Raw genomic sequence first — 13719 nt, 5'->3', positions numbered from 1 at the left:
ATTATTAGTGTTTTATAATCTACTGTGGCTGTTCTGGTTGCCTTGTCAAACAGTGATTGTTCGCACTGCGAGCTCCTCCTGCGTCACCCCCGCCAGCAGGGCACTGGCAAACGGGAGCTCCCGTCCCTGCCCATTGAGCCACGTCATGGACCTTTTTGTGCCTAGCACAATAGAATTCCAGAGAGCATTTTTCACTAATGTGTTTTCTAAAAGAAACTTTGTACATAAATTCATAGCTCGGACAAATTTCAAAAATGTTTTTTTGTCTTTAATCCTGAAAAATGCTTAGCAGTCTTTAAGTAGACATTTTTGTTTAAATTTTTAGTTTTATGCAATCAAAACTATAAGAAATTTTCTTAATGCATTCTTATAAATTCTATTCTTTTGAAGTTTGACTAGGGAGTACTTCTTTTTTCTCTAACTTTTTCTTCTTTAGACTTTTTATATTTAGTATTATGTCTGAATCAAAGATGATTTATCGTGAGTTATAGAATTTGGGATTTTTTTTTTTTTGAGGAAGATTAGCCCTGAGCTAACTACTGCCAATCCTCCTCTGTTTGCTGGGGAAGACTGGCTCTGAGCTAACATCCATGCCCATCTTCCTCTACTTTATACGTGGGATGCCTGCCACAGCATGGCTTGCCAAGCGGTACCATGTCCGCACCCGGGATCCGAACCGGTGAACCCCAGGCTGTTGAGAAGCAGAACATGCGCACTTAACCGCTGCGCCACTGGGCTGGCCCCTTATTTGGGATATTTTAACATGGCAAGGTTGAGATCTTTTAAAGATTTCCCAAGAATTCCCAAGAAAATTCACAAAGAGGACTTATGGCCTAACTTAGGCCAAACTTAATGACCTAAATCAAATTAAGTAAAAATTAAATGTAGTTTTTAAAGGTTTTGTTTAATGTGAAGATTGCAGGCATACCAAACACCAAGATTTGAATCATGAGGGAGTTTAATTTTTATAATTCTTCCTTGTTATTATTTTTAGGAATATTTGTTGGTGGTTTGTTTTCTCTAAAGTTATCTTAATATTTGTTTTAGTCCAATTCCCTATTTATTTTGAAAGATCTTAATTATTTTTTTATATTAGATTTAACAATTATTCATTAATGAAGCATTTTATTCTTTTTTTGAATTGTTTTTATTCTGGTAAAATGTGTATAACATAGAATTTGCCATTTTGATTATGTTTGTGTACAATTCAGTGGCATTAATTACACTTACAGTATTGTACAACTGTCACTACCATCCGTCTCCAAAACTTTTCCATCACCCAAACAGAAACGTCGTACCCATTAAGTAGTAAGTCCCATTTTGCCTTTCCCCCAGCCCCTGGTGGCCTCTAAACTACTCTCTCTATGAATTTGCCTTTTCTGGATATTTCCTGTAAGTGGAATCACACAATATCTGCCCTTTTGTGACCGGCTTCTTTCATGTGGCATAATGTTTTCAAGGTTCATCTGTTGTAGCTTGCATCAGCAGATTTTATTCTTGCAATGATAAATATGCATTTATACCTCAACTGACGGCATAGAATTTCAACAGTTAGATTTTTGTACTGAAGTTGTATTTCTAGAATGTTTACTTATATTTGAAGCCAAACATTCTGATATTAACAATTAAATCCAAATGACCTGTCCTTGTTCTTTGTTATATGAGGAGTGGTGACCGTAGGCTTTGCAGTCTGGTGCAAGTTTAGGAACCCAGCGAGGGCGCCGATGCAGACCTGCTGCTGCTGTGGCTCCCAGAGGCTGAGGCAGAAGCCCGCAGCCCGTGGCCTCCGCCACTGCAGCGCGAGCCTGCCCGGTGCTGCCGGCTCTGTGCAGCATGCGGCCCGTCAGGCAGCTGGCACCTTGCGGCCCGGCGTGTTGGCAGGGCTCCTCTCCTGGGTGGGTCTTCCTGTGGCTTGGCGAAGAATTTGAGAGAAAAATAGGCAAAGGACATGATTGGACAGTTCCCAAAAAAGAAAGAAAATAATTAATGAATATAAGGGAAAGCATTCAAATCATTCATTAGTAATCAAGGAAATGCAAATTCAAACAAGGTGTTACTCTTCCTTTTTCTAAATCATTAAAGTGGCAAAATATTTAAGAATTAGAAGACCTGGTGCTGGCTACAGTGCAATGACCAGATCACTTGTGTAGCTGTGTACATTAGGACATTCATTCATTCATTGAAATAGATATTCAGGGTTGTGTCAGGCACTGTGAGAGTTGCTGAGGACATGTTCCTGCCTGTATGCATAAAATTATCAGAACATCATTAATAGTAACAGCAATAATTGGAAACTACCTAAATGCCCAACAGTTTGAGTTAAGTAAAATATTTGATGGATTATTAAGACTGAAGCAACATGGGTCTGGCCCTGTGGCCTAGTGGTTAAGTTCAGCGTGCTCTGCTTCAGCGGCCTGGGTTTGGTTCCTGGGCACAGACCTATACCACTTGGTGGCGGCCATGCTGTGGTGGCTAACCACATACAAAATAGAGGAGGATTAGCACACATGTTAGCTCAGGGCAAATCTCCCTCAACAAAAAAAAAAAAAAAAAAAGAAAAGACAAAAGACTGAATCAACATGGACAAAAGCAAAAAATAATTCTATATACTTAGTGTAATTTATAAAAATGTGTATATGAAAATTTGGCAAAAAGTATGAATATTTTTAATATGATTTTAGGTGGCTTTTTTTCCTCTTCCCTAAATTTCCTATGGTATTGATATTTGCTAAAATAATGAAGTTTGTTTTTGATGTCACCTGAATGTTAGTCTGTTTACTCTTTGGTCCTGGCTCTGACTCTCAGCATGTGAACTAGCTGCTTCGTCATTGTGAGTACCCCAGCCATGTTTCCAATGTCCAGTTGCTGGTCTCAGAGAGGCCTGCGTGATAGGATAATTCTGACCTCCTGCAGGGGCACTGAGGACATCACCTCTCCTCACGGCATCCCTCTCGACCTTCTGGATCGAGTGATGATCATCCGGACCATGCTGTACACTCCGCAGGAAATGAAGCAGGTGAGCCTCACCCTCCCCAAGCCCAGCCCATCTCCTCTCCCTGCATTTGCTCCCAGTATTCCCCGTGTAGAACGGTATCCATGGAGCGGATCTGGCTCCCACCACCATCCCACCACTTAGCTGCTGGCCTTGGGCAAGTCATACTCCAGATCCTCAGTCCCACCCTGTGAAAGATAGATGGGCCAGGTAGACGTTGCCTGAAGGATCACAAAATGTCAGCGGCCTCTGAGTCTTGGCTGTTCTCTTTTCTACTATATTCCTTCTGATAAACTTTAGGAAAGGGAGGGTGAAAAAATTGACTTGATGGCAGCCATCAGGGAGGCCACCAGCTCTTGGAAAGAGGCAGTAAAATATGATTTAGTGGTAGCCTCTTGGTGCCCAGGCCAGGCCCTTTCTGAGGCCTCTTTGCTCAGTGGGTGAAGCCGGGAGCCCTGTCCCACCAGAGCCCACAGCAGCCCAGCTCCAGCAGGGTGCGGAACCTGGAGCAGGCAAGTGCTTGAGTCCTAGTGGAGCCTAAGCATTGTAAACAGTGTGACGAGTGGTCGGTTTCCCGGGGGCTTTGGAGACTGTGCCTGGGGCTACTGCTGAGGCCGTAGAGATGATGGTGAAGCAGGGTCACACAGCTTAGAGGGGCACCTGGGAATGGAGGTCATAAACTAACCTTATACTAAGAAGCTCGAAAGAGGTGTACATGAGAGCATCTACCTCAGTGCCTGACACAGAGTGCATGCTCAGAGTTCTGCGTGAGCTGAATTTGGGTCAGGCTTGGGGGTAGGGGGTGACAGGCATGCATGAGATTTGGCCTTATCCTCTGGGGCGCAGTCCCAGTTCTCTCTGTAGGAACTAGCTCTTGCTTGATCTGGAGCTGGAACACCAGCTGTGTGCGAAGCAGTGCCCAGGCACTTTACACTTAGAATTTCTAGTCCCCTTACTGGTCCTTCCAGGTATCATTATGATTGTCATCTCTTTTCCTTTTGATGGCTGAGTCACTGAGCAGCAGGTCTAGGGTGCAAAGCCTGGCCGTGCCCTGCAGAGCCCAGGCCCTCTGCTCAGTGTGGATGGTGCCCTAGGCTGGTGCCCCGCTGGGCAGTGTGAGCTGTGCTCCTTGCTCTGACCACCTGTGCCCCACATGGTCTCATTGCCAGTGGAGGTCTCTTACTGTTGGGTCTGCATGTGGCCAAGGCTGGGGATGTGGGGTGGACCAGGGCTGCACTGATGCCTTGATGGACTCTGCCTGGACCCTCCCCTCTCACCAGAGCACAGGTCTTCCTTTTTGAACATGGTGCTAAGCCCATGGACCAGCTTAGCCAGCATGATTCCATTTGATCCCCTGTAACTGTGAGGTGGAGAGGGCTATTATCATTGTCATTCTTAAAGATGAAGACACCAAGATTCAGTGGGTAGGTGACAGGACTACCTGGAATCCAGGCTGTCTGATCCTGATGTGCTTGTTCTTAGTCAGTGCGCCACCAGCCTCCCACCTGCTGGAAAGATCTCAATTGAGGGTGGGTTCCCTTTGCAGTTTGTTGGTAGGTTCTTTCCTTTTGGAGTGCTGAGGGTGTCTCCTAGGCACTACCTGGCAGTCCCCCTGCTTGCCTGTGACCCATCCAGCCTAGCCTTGCCGGCATTTCTTGTTGACCAGCACCCAGGAGTGCCCTGGTGATGCACGGAGCCACAGATCTTCCCTCATGAGCAGCATTGACAGGATACCGAAACAGTTATAGTTCATAGCAGCAACTGTGTGCATTATTTAGGAGATAGTGTCAATGGCTGGGGGCTTTGTCACCAGATAATGGTCTCTTGCACTTGGATGGATGCTAGGTTGAAGCCAAGGCATTCATTGAATAGAAGCAGAAGCAAAAGCAAAGGAGAAATCAGTCCCTTCCCCATCCTTCCTGTTGGGACTGGAGCCCCCTGTGACCTGCCGGGAGAGGCAGCCCGCTCCCTTGGAGTATTTCGTGGCTGAGTGACTTGAGCAATTTGGTGCACCTCTGTGATTCTCAGCCTTTTCCGCTCACTGGAAGATCTGTGGCCCCCTTTCATGGTTGTCATGAGGGCCAAATGAGATAGTTACAATAACTTAGGGCTGGCCATCCCTTCCCACTGCAGATGTGACTGTCATGAACAGTTCGCAGGTGCTTCACGGAGACCCCCAGAGTCCTTACAATAGTATTTGATAACCAGTTTGAGGCTCAGGAGGAGCGTGGGTCTCATGGTGACAGAGAATAAGCTGCAGAGCTGGGACCCCACTCAGAGCTGGGACCCCACTCAGAGCTGGTTCACCTTTGGTGCCTCTGTTTGGCCCCGGAGCACGGAGTCTGAGCTCCACTGGAGTGTTCTGCGCTGTGCCTCCACGGCTGTGACTATAGGCCGGCTCCCATCCTGGCTCTGCAGGAGGTGAGCAGAGGACGGACTGACTGCTAGGACGTGCATTGCTTTGTTCTTGCAGTTTCAAAGGGTAGCCTCAGCATTTCCACTGGAGCCTGGGGTAGGCTGTTAAAAAAACAAAGTAAAGGGCTGACCTGATGGCTCAGCGGTTAAGTTCGCACATTCCGCTTCAGCGGCCCAGGGTTCGCCGGTTCAGATGCCGGGTACGGACGTGGCACTGCTTGGCATGCCGTGCTGTGGTAGTGTCCTACATATAAAGTGGAGGAAGATGGGCACGGGTGTTAGCTCAGGGCCAGTCTTCCTCAGCAAAAAGAGGAGGATTGGCAGCAGTTAGCTCAAATAAAAAAGAAAAAAAAAGTCAATGTAACTTGTGTACTCTGCCATCAGTGCCGACACCTCATAAACTATCTGTGCAGGTTATTAAATGATTAAAGATCTAATTTATGAACTGTCCATTTCTGAGCAGTCTGAAACGGGAGCTCTTGGGATTGCTCTGACCTGCTCTAGAGAGAGTGAGAGCAGAGTCCCTCACTCTCCGGAAGCTGAACTTGCGATTCGGCGTGGCCGCTGAAGGCCAGGTGCTCAGAGCTGAAGCTCTGCCCGGGACCAGGCTCCAGGATTAGACATTTGCATCTCTTTAGAGTTTCAGAAGGCCCCCAGGACAGTTTTCTTGGCAGGACCTGGAGGTTTCCTCAGTCCCAAGCTGGCAGCCAGAAGCCCTTTTTATATTGGAGCACAAACCTGCCCAGCCCTGACTGTTTTGTGATCAGAGGGGAGCACTGTGGATAGAGCCGGGAGCAGGGGTCCCCCTCCTCGCTCCTCTTCCGACCGTCCTCGTGCCCATCCAGTAACTTCTCTCTGCTCGGCTGCATTCAGCTTTGGACCCCAGTCGATGGAACCCCTCATGCACAAGCCGAGATTCTTTTGCCAGAGGTATACCCTGGCAGCACTGGCTGAACAGTAAGTTTGTGTGGCCAATGCAGTGTTTGTGAAATACTTGAATAAGTTGCCAACATTTAGAAATGAGGACATTTCCTACAAGAACCTGAGTTCTGGGTCTCTCTTGACAAAATGGAAGACTTCGCTAGCACCTGGCCTTCAGCCCTCGCGGCACTCGTTCCCGGCAGCGGAGGGGCTGCCTTCCTGGGCATGCACTGGCCCGCCCGCCTTGCCCCCATCCAACTCTGCTGCGAGACCTGGCTCTCCTGCTGCACCGGACATTCCCCCTCTCAGCAGCCGACGTGCCAGGCCCCTGACCAGAGTCAGTAGACACTCAGCTGCCCACACCTGCAGCTCTCGCCGTCGGGGTCTGAAGTGTCCATCTCCTAAACCTCTGGTCTCCCTCATCCCCTTGTGAGGCTTTAGCTGGGGGCTCAGTCCTCCCCACTTCCCATGCCTCTACCCTGGGTGTGTTTTTATAGCTTTAATTTAAACAAGTGCTTCTTGATATCTTGTTTACGAAGCTGCCAAAGTGAAAAATTCCTGTATTATATGAGGCTCGAAGTCCTCGAGTTATCTCAGCTCCACAACACAACATCATTATCCCAGCTGCCCCTTATCACTCAGTGCTGGTGCGCCTGCAGGGTCCCGGTGCCACTGTGTTACAGCGCCCCGCCGCCAGCCCGCTTCCCCTCCAACTTTACCAGGATCTTCAAACCGGAACAAGCGTCAGCCTCTTGTTGATAGGCTAGATATCTCCTGGTGATGTTATAAGGGCTGGTAAATCTTTAAAAGTAACTTTTTTGATTTATTTGACCATTGTGTTTATCAAGCAAATAAAAAAATGTCTCTTCTTGCCTGAGCCCTTATAAGTGGTGGTGCCCACACTGGAGGGGAAGGAAAGAGCCCTCGAGGGAGCCCGGGCAGGCTTCAGAGAGGCTGCTGTTCTCTGAGTGCGGGGGTCCCAGCGGGAAGGGCGGGGAGCCAGGAGCCCAGCTGCTCTGGTGCACGCTCACAGGGGCACTAGGCCCTTCTAGTCAGTGTGAACACAGCCTCCTGGCTGTAAAGCCCTCACGTAGAACAGGCGTGGCTGGTGCCCCAGGAGATGCAACAGTCAGCTCCGTCCGTGCCCCACCTTCCCCGGTTTGGGCTGCTGCTCTTACGATGCGGGACGAGAACCCCTGAACAAAGTTGATTTTTAAAGCACTTTACTTTATAGATGAGCACTTGAGGTTGGTCACTGTTGATCACGTTTTTTCTCCTCTAAAAGATCATTAAAATCCGAGCCCAGACAGAGGGAATCAACATCAGTGAGGAGGCGCTGAACCACCTGGGGGAGATCGGCACCAAGACCACTCTGAGGTGAGCCAGCATGCCCTGGGCCCGCGTCTGCCTGCAGCTGCTCCAGACGCTGCTTGTGCCTTCCCAGCACAGCCCGTGGGGCCTCGCTGGGGTCCATTCTGGGACATACAGGCAGGGCCCCTTCACAGGGCACAGGACCATGTCTGCTCTTGCTTGGTGTGATGGTCTTGTGTCAGGGCACTGATTTCGAGTGCAGGATATCTACATGATGGTGTTTAAAAAGCTAGAGTGACAGGTTAAGTTGCCTTGTCCTGTAGCAGATGCTCCCCTCTAGTGGAGAGCTTGCTCTGACCCTGGGCCAGTCCCCTTGGCAGAGGAGATGGACAGAGCAGAGGCCAGGGTCCAGGGCAGATAGCTCGCTGGCCAGGCCCTGCCTTGCTCTCTGCCCCCTGCTGGCTCTGTTCTCCAGGCATGTGGAGTCAGGAGGCTGGATACAGGCGAAGGTGAGGGTAGGAGTACGGACATAGATTGCTCTCCTGACTGTTCACTAGCAGCTTGAAGCCAGCTGCCTGTGGAGGATGTCTCCCGTCAGTTTCCTGGCTCCTTCCTTGTTGAGAGCATGACATCACAGTCCTCAGCCCGTCCCTATTTCCCTCTGAGTCAGTTCCTCGCTCCTAAGGTTGAAGCAGAATCGCAGGCTGTTTTGTTCCGGTGGAGTGGTGCTTTTAATGACTCCTGGATTTTCGTGCCTTTGGAGGGGGCCTGTGCTTTCAAGTGGCTGTGTGCTCAGTTCCCTGCCACGTTCCATGTCTCGACCTGGACCCCTGCCGTACCTGCCTGGCACCTGTCTCCGTCTGTTTGCGGTCCCTTTCAGGTAGCAGTAGACTTACCTCCTGTTGGAGAACTTGTAGACTGCGACCAAGACTTGGGGAGTAGGACTTAGGTCATGTTGGTGACTTCTGGCCCCTCTCCGATGGAGTCATGACTGCGCAACTCTGAGAAGTGACAGCTCGCTATCTCCTTGTTTGCTGTGCCAGCCACAGCTAGTACAAGCCCAGCATTGGGCTCAGCCCCTGGTGTCAGTGCTTCTGCTGATTTGGGGAGGGGCTCCCATCCGGGACCCCCGTTCACTCCTGCTCTGCCTCCACCCACTCTAGGTACTCGGTGCAGCTGCTGACCCCGGCCCACTTGCTTGCTAAGATCAATGGGAAGGATGGCATTGAGAAGGAGCACGTCGAGGAGATCAGTGAGCTCTTCTATGATGCCAAGTCCTCGGCCAAAATCCTGGCTGACCAGCAGGATAAGTACATGAAGTGAGATGGCCGAGGTTTCTGTGAGGAGAGACTTCCGGGCGGGCCTGGCCCTGGGTCCAGCCTGCAGGCAGGAGGCTTGCCCCTGGGCTCCAGGTTCTGTCCCCATTCAGACAGCGTTAGCAGCATTGTCAGTGGAGTGTGGAAGACGTTTCTTCTTAAATTATCATAACTTCTCCTGTGTTTGCTTGGAAGGAATCCTGTCTCACCTGGTGTGTTTCTAATAAATCCTTACAGGTTATTTTGATGACGGCTCTCTCTCGTCTTTTAATTTTTTTGAAGTGAACTTTCTATCTTAGAAGAGTTTTAAGTTTACAGAATTATTGTGAAGATAGTACAGGGAGTTCCCGTATACCTCACACCCAGTTTCCCTTCTTGCTAACGTCTTAGAGTAGTATGGTATATTTGTCACATTTAATACCAGTATTGACACATGATACTTTATTCACATTTCCTCAATGACCTAGTGTCCGTTTTCTGTTCCAGGATCCCACCCAGGACACTACATGACATTTGGTCATCGTACTTCCTTAGGTTCCTCTTGGTGTGACAGTTTCTTAGACTCCTTGTTTTGATGACCTTGACAGTTTTGAGGAGCACTGGTTAGGTGTTCTGTCAGATAATCCTCAGTGGGGTTTGTCTGATGTTTCCTCATGATTAAACCAGGATTGTGGGTTATTGAGAGGAAGACCGCAGAGGTAAAGTGCCATTCCCATCACACCACATCAAGGCAGGCTCCCCGTGTCGCTGTTATGTGCAGGTGAGGGGACTAACCAAGGTGGTCATCTTGATCCCGTCATTGCGTTAATCCAGGTTAGCCGTGAGGTCCTTGGGGAGCAGGCGCAGCTGTTCTCCTGTTGGTGCCAGTCCTCGGAGCATGTCCAGGAGACCGTGGGCAGGACGGCTCGGGCAGTGCTGTGGGAGTCCGCCCAGCCCTCTGAGAGCCCCCAGGCCATGCTGCAGTCTGAGAAGGCCCCAGCTAGTCCCTGCTGCCAGAATGGATCTTCTTCCATGGGCCTGGCCCCTGGGGGAGATCCCAGCCAGGGGGTCTGGGAGTTGGGGTGTGAGGAAACCAGGCACAGTGGATGGTGGGATGTTCCCTGAAGACAGGGCTGGGCGCTTGTGCCTGTCCTGGCTGCCCAAATCCTCTGAGGTTGTGCCTGTGTCTCTGGCCTCCCAACTGAAGTCACGTTAGAAAAAAGAAAAGTGATAGCTAAGATGTAGCAGAGCTCCCAGTGTCCCAGGGCCTGTGTTAGTGTTCTCCATGTCCACCCACACTCTCCCGGGAGCCCTAGAGACTGGGACAGGTTAAGTCACTTGCCCAGCCTGTAAGAGATGGAACCAGGATTTGCCGTCAGACTTGGAGTCTGCTCCTAACCCCTGCAGCTGTACCATCTTCCTCAGTGTGCTGAGTTGTTGGAGGGGCCTTCAAGATTGGACCTCTGTACCAGGCAGGGGAGGCAAGCGGGGTCAGTTGTGAGGAAGGTGACTCGCCCCAGAGGACAAGAACCAGGCTCTGCCCTGGCTGGACCTCTTCTCAAGCCCTGAAAGCTCTCCCAGCATTTGAGGAGCAGGATAGAAGCAGCGGTGATGGCAAGCTTCCCAAGCGCAGGTTGGGACAGAGTTCTTCCCAGCTGCTCAGGGAACCTTGATGTCCAGAGCATTCCCTGTGAAGAGGGCTGTGGGTGGTCACAGCCCCCTCTTCCTGCTCCTCAGGCATCCTGGTCTTGACAGTGCCCAGCGAGATGGCCCGCCTCGCTGGTCTGTGCTCCAAAGTGAGGGAGATGGTTCTGGATAGGTAGGAAGATTGGGTTATTTTAATTTTCCTCCTACTTCTTCCAGCAAGGCCTGTGATGATTACATTAATCTTCCAGGTGAAGTTTTTACGACCGATCCCTCGCCGACTATGAGAAGTTTCTCCATCCATTACCAACAGGGAAACAGACCCTGGTGGGGAGGAAAATATTTGTTACATCTTATCAGGCTGACACACAATCTAACAACAATTACAGCAGCTCCATTTTTTGCACTATTTCAGCTCGGGCATGAAAAATTGTTGTAATATTAAAGTGAGGCAGGGTGGGGGCTAGTCATAGGAAGTGGCTGATGTTCCAAGCAGAGGGCCCAGGCTCTCGTCGGTGCCTCCCAGCAAGCCGATTGGGTGGCCGAGGAGGAGTGTTTGCATGTAAATCCCAGCTCCCTGATCCAGTGCTGATGGCCCTGGAAATGCGCGGGAGAGCTGGAGGGCTCTTGAAAGACAGGGTCCCTGGCCCTTGCTGGGAAGCCACCTTGTCCCCCTCCTCTATTTTCTCAGCCCAAATGCCTTCTCCCCACCACACCTCTTAGATTCTACCTCGTAGATTGGTTCGTAGAATATTTTGTTTTTTAAGGCTAAACAGATGGTGGTGTCACACCAGAAAGTGACTTGGTTCGCAAACCTTTCTCAACCGTTTTTCTATAAAATGGAGCTGCGTAATGGTGGAGGTCACACTCCCTGTTGGCCTCCATGTCTCAGACCCCAGGGCCAGCAGGCTTCTGGCAGGAAAGGAGTGTTCCTTGGCCCCTCCCAGGGCCAGCCCTGGGCTGGGCAGCTGGACCAGCCTGAGCAGTCCCTGCTCTCGAGGGGTCCTGGGCAGAGGTGTCAGGTAGGAGAGAGGAGCAAAGGGGTTCTGGGGGCATCATGGGCAGGGACGTGGTTCTGATTGTGTTTGGCCCTTGGTCCTGATGGGGCTAGTCCCTTGTGGGCCTTGAGCTCCGGTTTCCTAATCTGTAAGATGGGGGCAGTCATATCCCATAGATCCACACATGGACTTGATGAGGTGACGTGGCTGCACCAGGCGTTCAAGATCCTAAAATTCAGTGGAGTTCCCAATCTCTGTCCTCGGAAGAAAAGAAGGTCCCACTTTGTCCAACAGGAGCCAGAAGCTGCTAGACTGTGCCCCTCCCCATCCCAGTGGGCCTTTGAAAGGCCTAGAGATCCCGTGGGGCTGGCGCTCCCACTTCTAGGCCCAGAGGGATGAGCACTGGCTCAGGGCCACACAAGCTCGAGCACAGAAGAGAAAGCAGACAGGGGGCTGGGCTTTCCCTTAGTGTCAGTGACTTCTAAGAAGGATGTGCTGGGCCTCCCTGGGCCGCTGGGACCCTCATCCCTAGGGAAGCCCCCTGGGGCTGGAGCAGCGAGGGGAGAAATGGCTGCCCCCTTTGTCTCAGCCGAGCAGTAACGTTTGTCAGGCCAGGCCAGCCCTCCCTTTTGATCTCTGGGAAAGAGGCCCACTGAGAGGTACAACAGTGTCCACCTGGGTCCACCTGCTTGTCGTCCATCCGTTCACCACCCTTCCCTCTCCTCAAATGTTCATCGGCCGTGCCTCCTCCAGTGGGGGGCCACTCCCCCCTCATTTTTTCTGGGGACAGCAGGCCCGGGGGTCAGGGGGAGGCCTGGGCAGGGTGACTGGGCCGCTCAGGGCGCAGAGAGCCGCGCAGCGGGGCCGGTGGTGGGGAAGGGGTGGGCCGGCCGCGAGGGCTGGCTGTCGGCCCGGCTGGCCCTGTCGCCCCTCCCCGTCACTCGGCGGCAGGCGCGGTGATTAATGGCCAGGCCGTGCCGCCCATGCCGCCATCAGCGCGCGTCTGGGCGGCGATGGATGCGGCTGTCAGGCCGGCCCGGCCCGCGCTGACCCCCGGCCCCGGCCCGGCGCGATCAATGGGCGGCGCGCGGCGGGCGGCGGCTGGGCCGGCGCGATAAGATGGGCCGATGGGCGCCCGCCGATTGCCCGCTCCGTCACCGCCGCCACCGCCGCCGTCACGCCGCCCGCGCGCAGATCGGCGCCGTCAGCGCCGCGTGATTAATGGGGACGCGGGCAGCCGCGGGGAGGGCGCCTGGGCGCGGGCGCGGACCCCGCACCGGAGCGACGAGGCAGGGTCGGCCCGGCGGGGTGCGTGCTGGCCGGCGGCAGTGCCGGCTGGGGACCCTTAAACCCTCCGTGCCGCCTGCCGGGGCGTATAGGGTGCGTGCCTGCGCACAGCACATCGCACTCCCTGGACCCACACGCGGGGCACAGGGGACACCGAGGCGGTGGTGGGTGCAGGCCTGGGGCGCAGGCTCGCAGCACGTGTACACAGGGCCCGGCGGTAACCAGGACACGTATGTGCGGGACACAGGGCTGGGGCACATACATGTACAGCGTGCAGAGAGGTGTCATCAAGGCGTGGTCGGGCCCACGTGGCGCAGTAACATCGGGGCCTGCGTGACTCAGGTTGGCACGACACCGGACGGCCCGAGAGTTGGGGACAGCCAAAGTGCCCTCCCTCCTCTCAGGCCCCCTCCCCACTGTCCCAGCCGTCTTCGAAAACCCAAGATCTGACCTAGTCAGGCCCCTGCTCAAAACCCTCTCACAGGTCCCCATGGCCCATGGGACAAATTCCAAACTCCTCTCCCAGCCCGCAAGGTCCGTAAGTGGTGCCGCGCCAGGTCGGTCCCCTCCTGAGCAGCACACATCACCGCGCTCCCTGTGCGACTCGCGCCGCCTTCTGCTCTCAGCCCAAGTGGCCCGGCTCGCGCCACATCAGGTGGCTGCGAAGAAGAGCTGGCCTGGCCTGCTAGCGCCAAAGCGCACAATGCCCACCGAGGTGACTGCCCCCAGCCTCTCCTCAGAAAAGAGCCAGGGCCGCCTGGGACCGACTAGGGACTCTGGAGAGAGGGGAGGGGTCAGCCTCGGAGACAGCCGCCAACCCAACCACCGACAACGGACTAGAAGGAGCCGCGAGCCT

General features: G+C 52.7%; 1 protein-coding gene across 1 annotated transcript in view; it reads left to right on the top strand.

Moving 5' to 3' along the window:
• RUVBL1 (RuvB like AAA ATPase 1) overlaps positions 1 to 9202 on the top strand; it is a 36884-nt gene extending 27682 nt beyond the window's left edge. The window contains exons 9-11 of the mRNA XM_008531732.2: positions 2914 to 3016; positions 7614 to 7705; positions 8803 to 9202. Coding sequence (XP_008529954.1) covers positions 2914 to 3016; positions 7614 to 7705; positions 8803 to 8962 — 355 coding nt within the window. The 3' untranslated portion in view covers positions 8963 to 9202. The remainder of the gene's footprint in view (positions 1 to 2913; positions 3017 to 7613; positions 7706 to 8802) is intronic.
• The last annotated feature ends 4517 nt before the right edge of the window (positions 9203 to 13719 follow it).

This window comes from Equus przewalskii, chromosome 15, assembly GCF_037783145.1.
Source record: "Equus przewalskii isolate Varuska chromosome 15, EquPr2, whole genome shotgun sequence".
Taxonomy (NCBI): domain Eukaryota; kingdom Metazoa; phylum Chordata; class Mammalia; order Perissodactyla; family Equidae; genus Equus; species Equus przewalskii.
Note: the sequence above shows the minus strand (reverse complement) of the source record. Positions and strands in the feature narration are given on the sequence as shown.